We start from the raw sequence: 15215 nt of genomic DNA, 5'->3' as shown, positions 1-15215 counted from the left end.
CATTTTGGGGTCTTTGGTTATTTTTACGAGTAATCCGAGGCATAGACCTCACCTGCATGCAAGCCAAGATTTACACTACATATAAATATGCAAAACAGAATTTATACTAAAGTAAAAGAGGGAAATAAATAAGTATACCATTTTAAATGTAGCGCCCTCTCGGGTACAGTTGACTACACCACCCCTTGAAGTGGGCTAAATTATATCGGAGCAAGGGGAACTCAATAACGCTATTGCCGCAGTTGAGAAAGTATAAAAATAATCTTTATTAATAAATATTACACAACAGTGGAGTTGGTTGGTCACCAGATATAGGAAATAATAATAACAACATACATAGACACAGTATGGGGACTGGGGAAACTCGGCAATGGGCCACTAGAAGAACTGATGTCAGGCCAGGTCTCTATAATACACGTGGTCTTTTGCACACTAAATAACACGTGTTTAAATTCAGGGAAAACGCACTACAATATTCAAGACACTCGGTGATATGTGACAATGCAATTAAGAGTTCAAAGTACTCGCACACTGCAATCTCTATAGGCTACTAGAGTGAGAATAACTACAGAGACCGGCTATGGTTAAGTTACTAACGGGCCTCAGCACCGAGGCTATTCACTGTGGAGGGGGGAGGGAGACACATGGACTGGAAGTAAAGTAAAAACAAACAAAGTAAATCCACTAGCCTGCGGCTCACGTTAAATACGTTACACCTATACACACTACATAGGCCGATAGGCTAGAGGAACATAAACCAACACAATAAAGTAAATAATCTATGAGCGGCACCAATGCATCAAACACACGTAAAAAGGGAACAGCAAGTAGCACTCCTGTGTAGCTGCAAGGGTCTGACACTGCAAGCATATAAAACAAACACTGGTAAGATGGTTTCTGGTACTTTACCATAGTGCATAATAGCAATTACAAGACTAATCAGCTGTGCTAATTCCACACCCTTAAAAGCAGCACACATGGGAAAGGTGATGGCAGAATACTAATTAAAAACATCAATACATGGCAAAGTGTTAGCCAGCCTAGTGTCATCGATTGTCAGCGTAAAATGAATGGCCGCTATGGCCTGCTGGTACGCAAACCAGTACACGTATCAGGTTTAACACATACCTTTTCAAGATGGCTACGAACACTGTGTCTTACGCCTGGGACACACAGGCTGCGAAGCACCTGGACGGGCCGCGCAGCGCCACGATCGGCTACGATCAGCTACGACTTATGGGGGGTGATTGGTGCCATGCAATGTCAAAAAAAAAGCTAGCAACCGTCGTTACTGTATGGAACGCCGATTGTGCCAAAACGTCTGAATTCTCGTTCGTGTACAGACGTTAACGTCTGTACACGTTTTGACGTCTGCACACAGCCGTTTTTAACGTCTGTACACGTTTAAAATTGGGTGCTACCACTTCATTTGTTTCTGAGGGGAAACCAGATAACGATCATTGCAAGAGAGAAAACCTGTCCACACTCAACCGATCTTGATTGAATAAAGGTTAAGAAATAGGCAAATATAAATTGGCAGTGACATTATCATCAACTGTAGGCTATTTTGTAAGCTACTGAAAAAATAATTACGTTTGTATACTATATCATATTCACATTTCGAAAAAGGTATACATTTAAGTTTGTTAAAATGCCCACTAGATGGCAGTGTGAGTGCACAAATAGTAAGGGCAGAGCCTCTGGTCAATGTGATGGGTATACCGAAGGATAAATTGTTGCGCAACAGCAAGCAAAATAACATTACAATAAACCAGGTTGGGAATACACAGGGTTGAAGACAGCTGGACAGTACACAGAGTAGCCGTATTAAAAAAAATAAAACACGTAATACCCATGGCAATATACAAGTAATATCCAACACAGGGAATGTACTAAATACTTTTAATGTAATTGAGCGTAAATGAAAATGTACAGGGTCTGGTTTTTTTCCCCCAGGATAGGGATGGGAACCTATCAGTAGTAGTGGTTCCCAACCCTGGTCCTCAGGGCATCCCTGTCCTGCATGTTTGAGATGTTTCCCTGCTCCGACACACACAGGCTTCTGTAGAGATGGATAACGACCCATTCATTTGAATCAGGTGTGTTGGAGCAGGGAAACATCTCAAACATGCAGGCAGGTCTATAGAGGATAGAGACCTGTGGTATGCTGGATACACACAAAAATATTTTTTTAATCTTTTAAGATTTTTAAAATGTGAGAGACCACAAATATGAGGACAAGAAAATCCTAAATGCTAAATGCTAAATCCTAATTGTCCTCGGGGTTCCCCTTACACATCATGATTTCGGAGCGGCTCTGACGTTCTTCCGAGCAAATTCGGCCACTCTTAACACACCTCACATCAAGGGAAAATCTGATAACATAATCTGTAGATAATAAACTAGGATTGTCGGGACATTACCTAGGATTGTCGGAAGGGGGAAATCGGCCCAAAATCAGCCCGATTATCTTGTGGTGTGTACCCAGCATTAGTCAGAGCATGTTTGAACGGAGTTGTAAATTATTGGAGCAAGGAACAGAGTGCCATTAATTAAACCTGAGCAAGGAGCGCACATTATTAATGGCCCAGTTTCCCAGACATGGATTAAACCTGTAGTCCAAGTCCAAAAGTAAGAGAAAAATGCCTAGGCTTAATCCATGTCTGGGAAACTGGGCCATATTGGCTGTAAGAACAAATACAGTATGTACAAATGTGATCATATTTAATCTCCATGCCGCTATGTTGCATTGCCTGAGCAGCTCATCTCCTTGCATGCTCTGCGCTTGGAGTCATTATAGGCTATGGTTGCATTCATCCCTGTTCCCCAGTCGAGGTGCATCATTTTCGTAAAATGAATGACACTATAGTTTGCCATGAAATGCTTGTCTTGTTGACTAGAAAAACAAATTGTAGGCTTATGTGTAGGCTACAGAGTCACATATATTTATGCAAGTTCAACACGTTGTTTATGAAATGTCTAAAGTTGGCCAATTTAGATTATGTAGGCCTACCTTAATATTCTAACCCAAGGGGGTTAGTCTATTATGCAGTGTACATAATGCACTGTATATTTAAACATCAGTTCTCTGCTTTTTTTTTTTTTACTGTCGGAGGCCGAACACACCACAAAACAAGGCTACAGTAAAATATATTGACTTGACTAGGAATTAATTAGCCGACGCACTATAGAGGCTTAATTATTATTATTATGATTATAACATGTATATATTACATATTTCCGGTACAGCCAGAGCTCGCCTTTCTCTACCCAGAAGATGGACTGGCCAGGTTCCCAAAGGCAAACACATGCGCGCTGGTGCTATACTTACCTGTGGGCCAGACTTATGACAACTTTAAAAGGAGTAGCTTGGAATAGGTTAGAATAGGTTCTGCGGATCTGTTTGGGGAGGGCTAAATGTAGTCATAAATTAATTTTATTTGACATGAACACGTGTTTTGTTCTGTTTAAATGTATGGATTTCAAAGGCGTGATACTCATCTTAGAATTTGTTATGTATGTGAACTTCTGATCCGTTGGGAGGGCTGAATATTGTTTGTCCTACATGTATCCTATTTTCAGTTACATAATGCAATAACATTAAACACACAAAATTGTATTTGGTCTGCTCATCTTTATTACATTGACGTGATTGAGACTGCTTACTCAAGGCCTATTGACAATGTGATTACAACAGTTAAATGATGTGTGTGCACTGTATTTAAGACAGGACATTGAAGACCTGATCAGTTCCCAAACTGTCTCTATCTCCACCCAAAGGATTTGTGTGTTGCCTGAGGTGTTCCAACTGTTCGTCACTTGGTTAAAATTGGTTTAGGGGAACCACAACTCTTTGTAGCCAGTCAAAGGCAAGTGCAGCCGCCCCCTGGTCAGCCACCCCCTGGAACTGGCTGCTCCAAATATACCTTGGATACCAGTGTGATGTTGCAACCGTTGTGTCAGACAGCCTTGCACAAAAATGATATGGTGACATGTATCTGGCAGTCCTCAGATCACATTTTATACGAGGCAGGTAAACGAAGTGAAGAGCCCAAAGATGCCTTTCGTTGTTGGCAATAATGATTCCTTCATTTTCTATATAGATATGTAAACAAGGAGTGGTAGACATCCGTTTCAAGTCTTATTGTCAGGTACACAGAACACGTCAGACTGGGCACTGACATTTTTAAGACAAGACAAAGCAACCTGGCATAACATAATAAGTACTTAGATTACATCCATGATAAGCTAAAAGAAAAATTATAATAAATTATAAACCTCCTAAATATACAAAATAGTATACAATATATTAGACCTCTAATACAGATAATGACCTATACTAACCTAAGACAAGTGGGGTACAGTTAGTGTAATATTGCTGATAGTGCAACCAGTAGCTGAAAGTGACAGTGTGTAAAGTGACTAGTGAGAAATGCATCAATGTAAGGTGGCTAGTGAGAAATGTCCATGTAAATGTTCATTCAGAAGCCTGCTGGCCCTTGGATAGAAACTGTTGTTCAGAAGGCAGCGGGGTAGAGACTGAAAGATGGGTGGTAGCAGTCTTTTAGAATCCTGCCAGCTTTCCTGAGGCATCGTGTGTGGTAGGTGTCCTGTAGGGCTGGGAACTTCCTGTCGATGATAAACTCAACAGACCTGACCACACTACGTAGGACCTTGCGTTTTTTTTGTCACGCCTCTCCAGACATCGCCCCACAGTCTTTCAATGCGTTGATTATGAGTGCTCCCTCGGGTTGATACTCGGAAGACATCCATGAAGAGACAAATGGCGTTGTTTTCCCCTCCATAGTCACATCTGACTCTGGGTGGGACACCAAACTGAGCGACTGCTTCCGAAAACAGGTCCATTACAATGTCACTCCTGTTGTTGTTAGAAGCCTTCAGGAAAACCACCAGTCGGCTGAACCCATCGATTCCTCCATGGATTACAATACTCCACCCAAGAGATGAAGGAAGGGAAAATAAAAGATTTCACTTGCACATCTTATTTTATAAATAACAAAAAATATATGAATGGCTTCAATGCAGCTAAAATGATTTGTATACATTTCTGTGCAACATGTTGGGCGTTTAACAGAAAGAAAAGTCCTAACCTCTATTGCATTCATGTGAAGCTGAAAATCTTATTTTAAATTCAAAACTCATAAAATCAGCTTGTCATTTGCTAGGGACACAGTTAGGGCAAATTAACGAATCACAAGCCACTTACTTTATGAGCTTGTGGTTGCCATCAAGATGCCACAGCGAATTTGACCCTGCCACTCGATATGTTCTCCTCCAAAGCCTGTGGGACATACAGCACCTAGAATAGCAGCACCTTCAGATCAAGTGCATCATCTGGTATGTGTAGCGACCTCTAAAAGAGAAATTGTATGTACTGTCTATGGAAGACAATGTATACATATTAGAACTTAGATACATTTTTTACATTCATCCCTAATAGTAACTCTGAACAAAACAATGTGTTTAAGGAACAGTGACAAGGCAGCTATGTGGTACATGCGCATGACAGTTTTTTCCTCCAAAGATATGGGATATGAAAGAGTTCTAGCTATCACAGTATATCAATCAGAACGAAAGACACAGAAGCAGAACACAGAGAGAGGAGACCCAAACAATGCACAGAGCCAACAATCTAACATGGTTTATACCATCATCAGCACAGGCATAACCTCCCGATCACTACAAGTCATTCAGGTAATGTCCTATTGACTCATACAGCAGTGAACAGTATCCTTTCTGAAGTATAGCAATGGCTAGTGTTTGCTGACCATGGGAGGGTTTAATAGCATTCAACTCAAGTTAAAAGCAGTAGGCCTACATCTTACACAGCATAAAGAAAAATATGTATTTCAGGTCATCTGCAAGTCCCAGTGTGCCATTACAATCAACCCTGGGCCCAGCAGCAGCTTGGGTAGGCCAGGTTGCACAATGAAATCCAGCTGCATGGTTGCTGCCAGAAGGTGACCTGAGAAGGAGTTGGGCCTTTGGGACATCATGATCTGTTAAGTATAAAGACAACAGTGTGTGAATGTGAAGGACAGCCGATGAACCTTTATTTCTGTCACCTTGGCTGTGTATTTAATTTTTCTAGGTCTATACAAGGAAGATGACCGCTCAACAAATTGGCATCACAATATATTGGCACGAGAACCTATCACTTCATAACTGCTACCTCCAATCACTGTACATATTTTCCTGTCACTGAACATACTGTCCTGTAACTGTAGGCTACATACGTTTGCACTGGCACCAATTACCGTTATATGTTGTTTTATATGGCATCATGGTCCTGGGGGAATAGGTTTAGTGTTTATTTTGTATTTATTTAGGAGGTTTATTATATGTTAGCTTGTCATAGGTGTACACTTGTTCTGAGTACTTATATGTCATGTTATGCCAGGTTGCTTTGCGTTGTCTTGTCCTAAGAATTTCAGTGCACAGTCTGACCCTGTGTTGGTCTGTGCATCTGACATTAAAAGACTTGAACTTGAAATTCTGTTTCGTTTTTATTATGTACAACCATATGCAATTGAAAATGACAATAAAATACACTTGACTTTAAGATTAGCCTAACAACAGTTGTATATTGCCACCAACTAAGTTTGCGCATTTGCGCACAATACTGAGGCAACGCAATCGCAGTGCAAGGGAAGTTCACAAAGCTCCAAGCCAGACAGACAGACAGACAGCCTGATATTACTGCATTTATTTGTCTCTGCACCAATTGTTATATCAGAGTATTGCAATTGTGACCACCAACTTCATACTAATAGCTAACTAGCTAACCAACATTGTATTTGATAGTAGCCTAGCTCGCACGAGCATCCTAAGACCTACTTTACTTACGTATTAGATGTTACAATTGTTGTTGTAATTTCCCATCGGAGATTCAAGCAAGCAGACTTTAATTTTGGAAAACCAGACGCTGATTGAGCCAAACCAGGCGTTAATTTCGTGTGGTTTGATAGACACGTCTCAACAAAGCGTGTCACGTGACACGGTTCAATTTGAGGAGAAAAAGACGCCGACTTTGTATGGAAGTCGGCCGAATGGACGCCGTCTTTGTATGGAAGTCGGCGTAATGGACGCCGTCTTTGCATGCAAAGTCGGCGTCAATTACGCTGGTTGACACACGGGGGCGTCTTAATACTTGCCCACTAGGCCTTCCATAGGCGTCCATGATTGTCAGACGCTTGGCGTAGCGGCGTCCATCATTGCAGACGCTTGGCGTAGCGGCCTCCATGATTGCAGACGCTTGGCGTAGCGGTCATGATAAAAAGGCTGAGACGACACGCACATTGAGGGCAAAGCTAGTACGCAGTGTATGTTGTCCGAGTGTGTGAGGGCACTAATCACGCCCCATACATAAGCTTCATGTCACACGCTCAAATGCAATGCTTACAAAGCTAGCGTCATCCGCTATCAAAGTTCCCTCACTTACTACGTCGCCACGTCGCAGCCATCACCCCCATTGGGAACCAATGGGCAAAGCTAGTATACAGTGTATGCTGTTCGGGCGTGCGAGGGCACTTGTCACCCCCCATAATAACACCTGTTGATTTCACGCAGCACCCGTGACTCTGCTACACAGCCCCAGAACCAGTGGTGTTGACAATGAGCTACCGGCTTTAGGACCCCGGGTGTCTATAAGCCTGTGGGTAATACGTCAGCCTAATCAATCGCATCCCATTCCCCAATTAGTGACGTAGTGCTGTGTGACAGAAAGAGACAGAGAGACTAACTGTGCAACTGGAGAGGGGCAGGGAGTAGGCACCAAACTATTACTACTTGCCCACTTGCTACATAAAGATTTGGAAGAGTTGGATAATTGGATTTTAATTATATTCAAGCGAGTTGATATAGGGTGATGGTTATTTACGTCACTACCTTTGTGGAATGGGAGTGTAAAACCTTCCAGTCTATATGACCAAGATGGCAAATGTATGTCAAGATATCTACAATTGGGGCAGCAGAAAGTTGCAGCGAAAATGGATCCAACATTACAACCCCAATTTTAGTTTATTTATTTTAAACCCAACAAATCATGACTAAGCGTGTAAAAGCAGAATTACTAAAAGATGACACCAGGCATTTGAACCTGAACATTATTCCAGTACAGATGCACAAGGGCTGGCCTTGCATGACAAATATATAGCAAGTTTTACTCCTTCAGAATTTATTGCACATGACAATAAAAACAGTACATGAGATTAGCAACAAACAAAAAACAATACAGGACCAAAGTAAATTTTTTACCAATTAGCTTAGATATCAAATGCTACACCTTTCATTACATTCTATAAAATATATATTCTTCGATATAAAGTCTAGACATACTCTCAAAGACTGAAAGAGCTCCGTTCAGGCAACCATCATACTGGAGTTTATAGCTACAGCTGGCCACAGAATTTGTTTTCAATGAATGCTGTATTTGTGTTGTCCAAGACCCACCTTTGGCACTCCACTTTGTTAAGGTTAATGTTCGCGTTTCAGTCAGTTTCATGTAGTGAAAAAGACTGAATTAACTGCAAGCAAAACGTGATTTAAATGCATGGTTGATTTAGGTGTCGTAAAAACAGTTGTTAGAGAGAGGATATAATTGAATTTTTAAATGTACATCTCAATAAAGCTGATCTTGAACCACATATAGAATTTGAAGGCCCCGCAAAACAATCCCTGATACTCTTCATACTTTCTATGATTCTCACAAGTCGTCATGGTTTGTTAACACAATGTATGCAAAGCAATAAATTAAATATGATTCTCTCCCCTCCCCACCCCACCCCAAATCTCTATCCAATCCATGTAATTGCTAAATAAACACTACTGGTAGAAAATGAGTAGAGCCATAGAAAATGTGGAGAAAAAATAATAATCCATTGACCGTCAAATTTAAAAATAGATTGTACTAGGGGTCAAATGTAGTACTGGTTCGCTGCAAGGTTGTCCATGAACGGCCGGACCAGATAATCGGTGGAAAAGTAGAAGACGAGGCCGAAGGTGATGGAGATAGGCAGTGCCGGTAGGGCCTTCTTGAAGATGGCCAGCAGGAGGAGAGTGAGGCACAATCCCTGGAGACAAAGAAGACGTAGGTACATTGGAGGGCACATAATAAAAACCCTTGAATCGATCTACAAGCAAACTAAGTCTGAAATGACAGGTGGAACTCCACACCGTGTACTGCCCACACACATGCAGTAACTGTGCTGAAGAACTTACTATGAGTATGGCTACGAAACAGGCCAGGGTGGTGTTCCAGTCTCCTCCAGTGGCGGCAGCCTTTCCCACCAGAACACTGTAGAAGATGAAGTCTCCCAGTCCGAGCTTTACTCCACCTGCAGAGACCCAGTAACACAGCATGGTAACACTACACGACAAAAGGGTTTACCTTACCGAGGAAATTATTTGTTTGATTAAATTATTGTAGAAAAAATAGGCAGCCCTAATCATGAATCTTTTTATGGACCCTTCCTGAAAAATTGCTTCCCCTGAATTGATTTAAAGGCTCAGGAATGGTGTAAGAGCACAGGCTGACAGACCACATGCTGTGACTTGCAGTCTCCTATTCAAGAATTAATTGTCATGCTTGATCGAAGACTGAATAGCATGGGTTGGTGTCAGCCAGGCGCGTTGCTAGACATAAAGCTCTTCTGGGGCACAGGCCCCTAAAGGCCGCAATATGCTTCTGCGTCTCCGTTTACGGATGGGCGGGCGCACGGATACGCACGGATACGGAGGGATAGACTGCGTTTATGGTTCTCCGTAGGCTGTGGGTGCTGAAAACAATTCACTGCCAGAAGAGTAGGTGGCGCAACGGTTTTTTGTAAATCGTCGTGGAGTGTTTATTTACCTGGGTTATCGAGAAGTCGGAGCAAATTTACAAATTAGCCGTTTCATCGATAAAATACGCACATTTTCAGCAACTACACTGCCCATTTCTCGTCACATTTGAATTCAGATGCTGATTTACATGTACTGTTTAGCTGAAATATGAATTGTGAAAACTTACAGCAATGGCGGTCAAAGGATTCTGTTCGTCCTGTTTATCCCGGCAACCCCGCCCCCGCCCCTGACGCAAGCGATTCTTAATACTGACCAATCACAGCCAAGGGGGTCTCCGTAGCTCTCCGTTGCTCACGACGGATAGTTAGAAAATTCAGGAGGTGCACGTCGAGCTCTCCAGGGCTCTCCGAGGGCTGACGGAGAGCTCGTAGAGAGCGTTCCTCGGAGAAGAGGGCGTTCCCATGTGTCCGTTTTTTGAAAAAACGCAGAAGCATATATAAGCCTTTATACAAACATTTCAGGGACGTAAGTTTGATATCCGCTTTGGTAGGGACATCAATAGTTAAAACTGTTTGTTTTCAACTGCGTTGATTTTAAAAGCGTTGATTTGGATACTGCGTTACTTTTTTCAGGATTATCAATCTAAATGAATGCACTGACCAATAAAGTAAAGTGTTAAAACTTTTTAAATTTCTTTTCTTACTGGGGCACGGCCGATTGATACTGGGGAATGTGCCTCATTTAAAAGGGTCTAGCAACGCCCCTGGTGTCAGCCTGTGCTCTTAGACCAATCCGGGGCCTTTAATTTTTGCAGAATGCTTAGCTGCCCAAAATGAACTATTAATTCATTATTAAATAAAATAATCTATTCATTAGCAGACACTTTCACCCACAGCTATGTGCAGGGGGCATGTAAACGTCTGCAATTAAATGCTCTACCAATGAGCTATAATCATTCCATCAAGTTACGATTAAAGATGCCTAATCACTCACGGTCTTCCTCTAGGTCATCATCTGTTGAGTAGGATCTGGCCATCCCTGAGGACACTTGGATATCTGGCTCGGCTCCATCACTATGCGAGTCAACGCCGTCACTCTGGTGTGCCTCTTCATCTGTCAAACAAAATGAACGCTAACATAACTTGAGTGTGCAAGGGAGCATAACTATCTAAAAACTTTTTTAAAGATATATTTTTGGGCATTTCTGGTTTCTTGAGATAGTGACAACGTAGAAGGACAGGAAGTAGGGGAGGACATGCAGGAAGTGGCCCGGGTTGGAATTGAACCCAGGACCCTGCGGTAAGGCCTTAGCCTACGTGGTACATGCTTTACCCACTGACCCATAATGTTACTGATAAATTTAGCTCTGACCTGTATCTTGATTTGCAGACTCTCTATGTGTTGAAGGGTTCGCCATTCCGACCATCCATATCATGGCAGCTGAAAAAGGAAAACATTAAAACTGTTTCTGTATCAGCACTCTTGTAAATAGTAACTCAGTTCTTCACAAAAGTGGAAACTTTTAATTTGCACAAGCTTTTTGGGCTTTCAAAGAAATCAGTCACAATGAAGAATTAAGCCATGCCCTAAGGCATACTTGCTTGCTTACAATCGCATTTTGTACTGTGGCAGTTTAGTACTCACATGAGTATATAAGGGCAGGGAAGATAGGCTCATTTCGCTCTTGCGCAGTCTCCACAAGCATCCTCAAAGGGCCCTTGGGGGATAGCACTGCAACCAAGTCTGCAAACAAGAAAAACATTTTCGCTCCCGTCACATTCCAATATGTCCGTTGTTTTAACAACATAGATAAACCGACAGTTTTCAGCACATTTGGTCACGTTTTGGTTGTAATTACAAATATATATTTGACCCTCTTGGCCTACCGTAGATAGAAATGGCTCCCAGGATGACCCAAGCGGACCATTCCGGAAGGTACTTGATGAAGACGAGCGCCATGAGGGCGCTGATGACTATGAGGTAGGCCTGCTGGAGCTGCAGAGGCCCCTTCCAGTGGATGCAGATCATTCCCACCGCCCCAAAGTTCCAGATGATAATGGCCACTGTGGGGTAATCCATGGCTATGTTGTACGTCTTGAACACCTCCCTGAGGACATCGGATCAAAGTGAAATAACTGAGTTGGAGGTTTGTATGAGACGAAATGATAGTTTGGCACCATCGTCATGAGACAAACTGTAAAATTGATTGTCTTTTCACAGCAGATATGGTTTTCTTCAAAATATCTAGCCATTAACATACCACAAGAGAAAGACTAGGTTAGAAATGGGAATCTAGGAAGACTTTCATTTGACTTCAATTGCTCTTCGGTCTAGTCGTTTTCATCATGAACCTTTAGCTCCCAATGTGTGTAACTGGGTGCAGAGTACATACTGTTGAGACTAATGCCAGGGCTTGGAAAATACTGTTTTTTATTGGTCATGAGACCCACTCAAACTTCCATTTTGTGAAGTCAGTTTCAAATGATATATCCAATGTTCCAAAGTGTATCAAAGTGGTAACCGACACTGTCGGCATTGTTGAGCAAAGCAGGCCATGTAGGTCAAGTTTGTCTGAGCCTATCGGGTAAGAGCCGATCTGACACACGCACGCAAGTGCACACAGCCACTACACTACTCTTCCCTCTCATTCACTTTCTTTTCACTTCTACTATCCCATCTTTCCCTACTACCTCGAGAGTATGAGTTCTCACAATTTCTCTCCATCTCAGCACTCATATAACTGCACTTTTGACTAAACTAAAAGAGCCAAGGCCAATACAGGATACTTACCCCAGATACATGAAACTGAACCAAAAGAGCAACATTAGAGAAGACAGGATGAGCCATCCATGTATGAACTAGGACACAACAGGAGAGGAAACACACCATCAGAAACTGTCTAAACAAAAACAATGTGATGTACTCCTATCCTTTACACAGCTCTTGACACAGCTCTCCAATCCTAATCCAAGCAGACACAATTTGAATGATTGTAGTCTGCTTTTGACAAATGTATTTTTTCAGACATACATTTTTAGGTGAATAAACCGTTTTGTACGTGATTTTGTGTTGAACACATTATACCTTTGTTATCGTGTCTCACCTTGTAACAACGATACTTGTAGAGGACCACCAGAAAGATGGTCATTACCACAATGACACTGATCATGATGATAGTGTTGAGCACCGAGTTTAGGAGCCGCTGGCCTACAGAAGTAGTGTCCTCTGTGAAGGGTGTGTAGATTCTGTGGGTTACAATTAAATAAATTAAAATCAAATCAAATACATAGAAAACATTGTAAGAGTCGGTCAGTCAAGTCAATCTTGGGTTTTGTATCTCTTTCCATATACTTTATAGAGCAAAGTATGTTATAGTGTGGTAGTAGACAAGCAACCCCTTTCATGTTGCCCTCCTTGTCCTACATAAAACAAGCTTTCATTGCGCCATGCATATAAATAATGTTTCGCATGTTCCAGCTGATTCTTTTGGGAGGTACAGTAAACTACTTTAACATAAAGGCTAAACTGTAGGAGCAACCTGTATAATCTTTGCAGAAAGACACTTTCCCATAGATTAGGACAAGACAGAGAGTCAAATTAACAACACCACCTACAGCTGCTGGCCGTTCTTCTCCGTGTAGAAGCTGACCGACTTGATGGTGGCCACCACCACCACCATGCAGAGAGTGACGGGGACGAAGAGCATGATGACATGCTTGGCGCCATACTTGAGGGTGAGCTCTTCCTCATCCATGTCGGGCTCCCTCTCCACCGTGCTGCGGTCGGCCCCAGGACGCTCCCTGCTGGGGACCGGGGCTACACCATGATGCTGAGAAAGAATACGTTCATGATAGCTGGTTAGTGTTACGGTGTACAGTAGAGATCATGTTCACAATGCAATTTAAGGTACTAAGACAAATACTGTGAATTGACTGATATGGCTTCACAGTATGTCAAATGTAAAGAGGTGCGTGTCTTGGTGAGATGAGATTACCAAATGGCGTTAAGTGAGGACTGATGGAAAGCCGTCATTACGGTTACGACTTCAAGAAACATACAGCCATAGTGAAAATCTAAACGACCTCTATGTTAGCTGTATATTTGTCTTAAAACAAGTTTTAAATGTTTTAACAGAGTCAACAATGCACAACTGAGGCCACAGTTAGATGCAGTGCAGTTGACACCTACTCTTTTGGGTTCCATGTCCGATGGCAAGGGTTGGTCAGGCTCCTCCAGGTAGGATGGCACGGGGGGAATCTCGGAAGCAACCAATGCTGTCCTCTCATTATAGGACTCCTCTTCACTGTCCGAGGTATTCATGAATGGGAATGTCCGTCACAACTCTGCAAGAATTTGCACCAACATGATATCGTCACTGATAGAAAACTGTGACGCAAAATAAACGTCTAACAAATCCCCACAATCGAGCTAGTCTGTAGCATAGGTATCACACAGATTCAGGCGATTTCAATTCCGATGTACGTAGTCCGGAAGAGGGTTATGTAAATCAGGTAATCCTCAATGGAAGTACAATCTATAGAACGCAATTAGATTATTTGAATCTGATAGTATATTTAATTTGATTTGGCCGGAAGACGACTGAGAAGCGCACAATCGTAATTCAGTTCGATAGTGAGTGTGGCTAACACGAACCGCAAGCTAACTTAAATTCTGTCTACAAATGCTAGCAACTACCTAGCCTGATCAATGTATTTGAACGCATAAACAAACGTAATGGAGTCACCTTCGTAATCCTTAATTTGACATCAACTAAACCAAAGTAAATGCGTAAACGCCTGGATGTAGGGTCTGGAAGTGATCTCCGACAAAAAGCGGAATCGCGAGGAAGACTTTCGCATCAGCTGTTTGTGTCTTTCACGTGACGGTAAATGTTCCGGTAGTGACGTTTCCCATCACGTGACAGACACAAACCACTGACAAAACATGTGTTCGACCAGAGCCTGTTTAAAGGTGACATGACATGAAAACTTCACTTTAGGAGGTTATTTAACATTAATGAGTTCCCCTAGCCTGCCTTTGGTCCCCCAGTGGCTAGAATTTTCGATCGGTGTAAACCAAGCCCTGGTTGTTGTTCTCCGCCTTTCAGAAAATAAAAGCTCAATTGATCTGTTTGAAAATCTCCTCTTTGTTACGTCACAAGAAGGAAGGTTACCTACCCTCTCTCTGCTTTGCCCGCCCAGAGAATCTGGCCCGCCAATAAGAAACTGAGCTACGACCGTGCAAGTGTTTTTATCCTAGAGAGACAATGGCTTGCAAACGAATGAAGCATTACATTTGCTCAGTTTGGATGTACAAAGGAAAACAAAAATCTTTTTACAGTTCCTTCATCCGAGCCTGTGAAGACCCAGTATCTTCATTTTATTTTCTCTGAAAATGCGCCTACACAACTT

General features: G+C 42.2%; 1 protein-coding gene across 1 annotated transcript; it reads right to left on the bottom strand.

Moving 5' to 3' along the window:
- Positions 1 to 8029: 8029 nt before the first annotated feature.
- psen2 (presenilin 2) lies at positions 8030 to 14706 on the bottom strand. Its single transcript, XM_067259127.1, has 11 exons — positions 14549 to 14706; positions 13993 to 14147; positions 13419 to 13633; positions 12908 to 13049; positions 12595 to 12662; positions 11691 to 11911; positions 11449 to 11547; positions 11176 to 11244; positions 10798 to 10917; positions 9241 to 9356; positions 8030 to 9092 (listed from the first exon to the last, which is right to left on the bottom strand). Exons 2-11 carry the CDS (start codon positions 14122 to 14124, stop codon positions 8937 to 8939), a joined length of 1338 nt encoding a protein of 445 aa, XP_067115228.1. The 5' UTR covers positions 14125 to 14147; positions 14549 to 14706; the 3' UTR covers positions 8030 to 8936.
- Positions 14707 to 15215: the final 509 nt, after the last annotated feature.

Source organism: Osmerus mordax, chromosome 21 (genome assembly GCF_038355195.1).
Source record: "Osmerus mordax isolate fOsmMor3 chromosome 21, fOsmMor3.pri, whole genome shotgun sequence".
NCBI lineage: Eukaryota > Metazoa > Chordata > Actinopteri > Osmeriformes > Osmeridae > Osmerus > Osmerus mordax.
This window is presented reverse-complemented; position numbering and strand designations above follow the sequence as displayed.

Bases quoted from the DNA above. Each gene is read 5' to 3' on its own strand.
- psen2 (XM_067259127.1), bottom strand. From the start codon at position 14,124: ATGAATACCTCGGACAGTGAAGAGGAGTCCTATAATGAGAGGACAGCA. The intron at 11,548-11,690 runs GTAGGCCAAGAG...TCTTGTTTGCAG, and splicing joins GGGAGCCATTTCTATCTACG to ACTTGGTTGCAGTGCTATCC. The intron at 9,357-10,797 runs GTGAGTGATTAG...GGGTCTCTGCAG, and splicing joins TGATGACCTAGAGGAAGACC to GTGGAGTAAAGCTCGGACTG.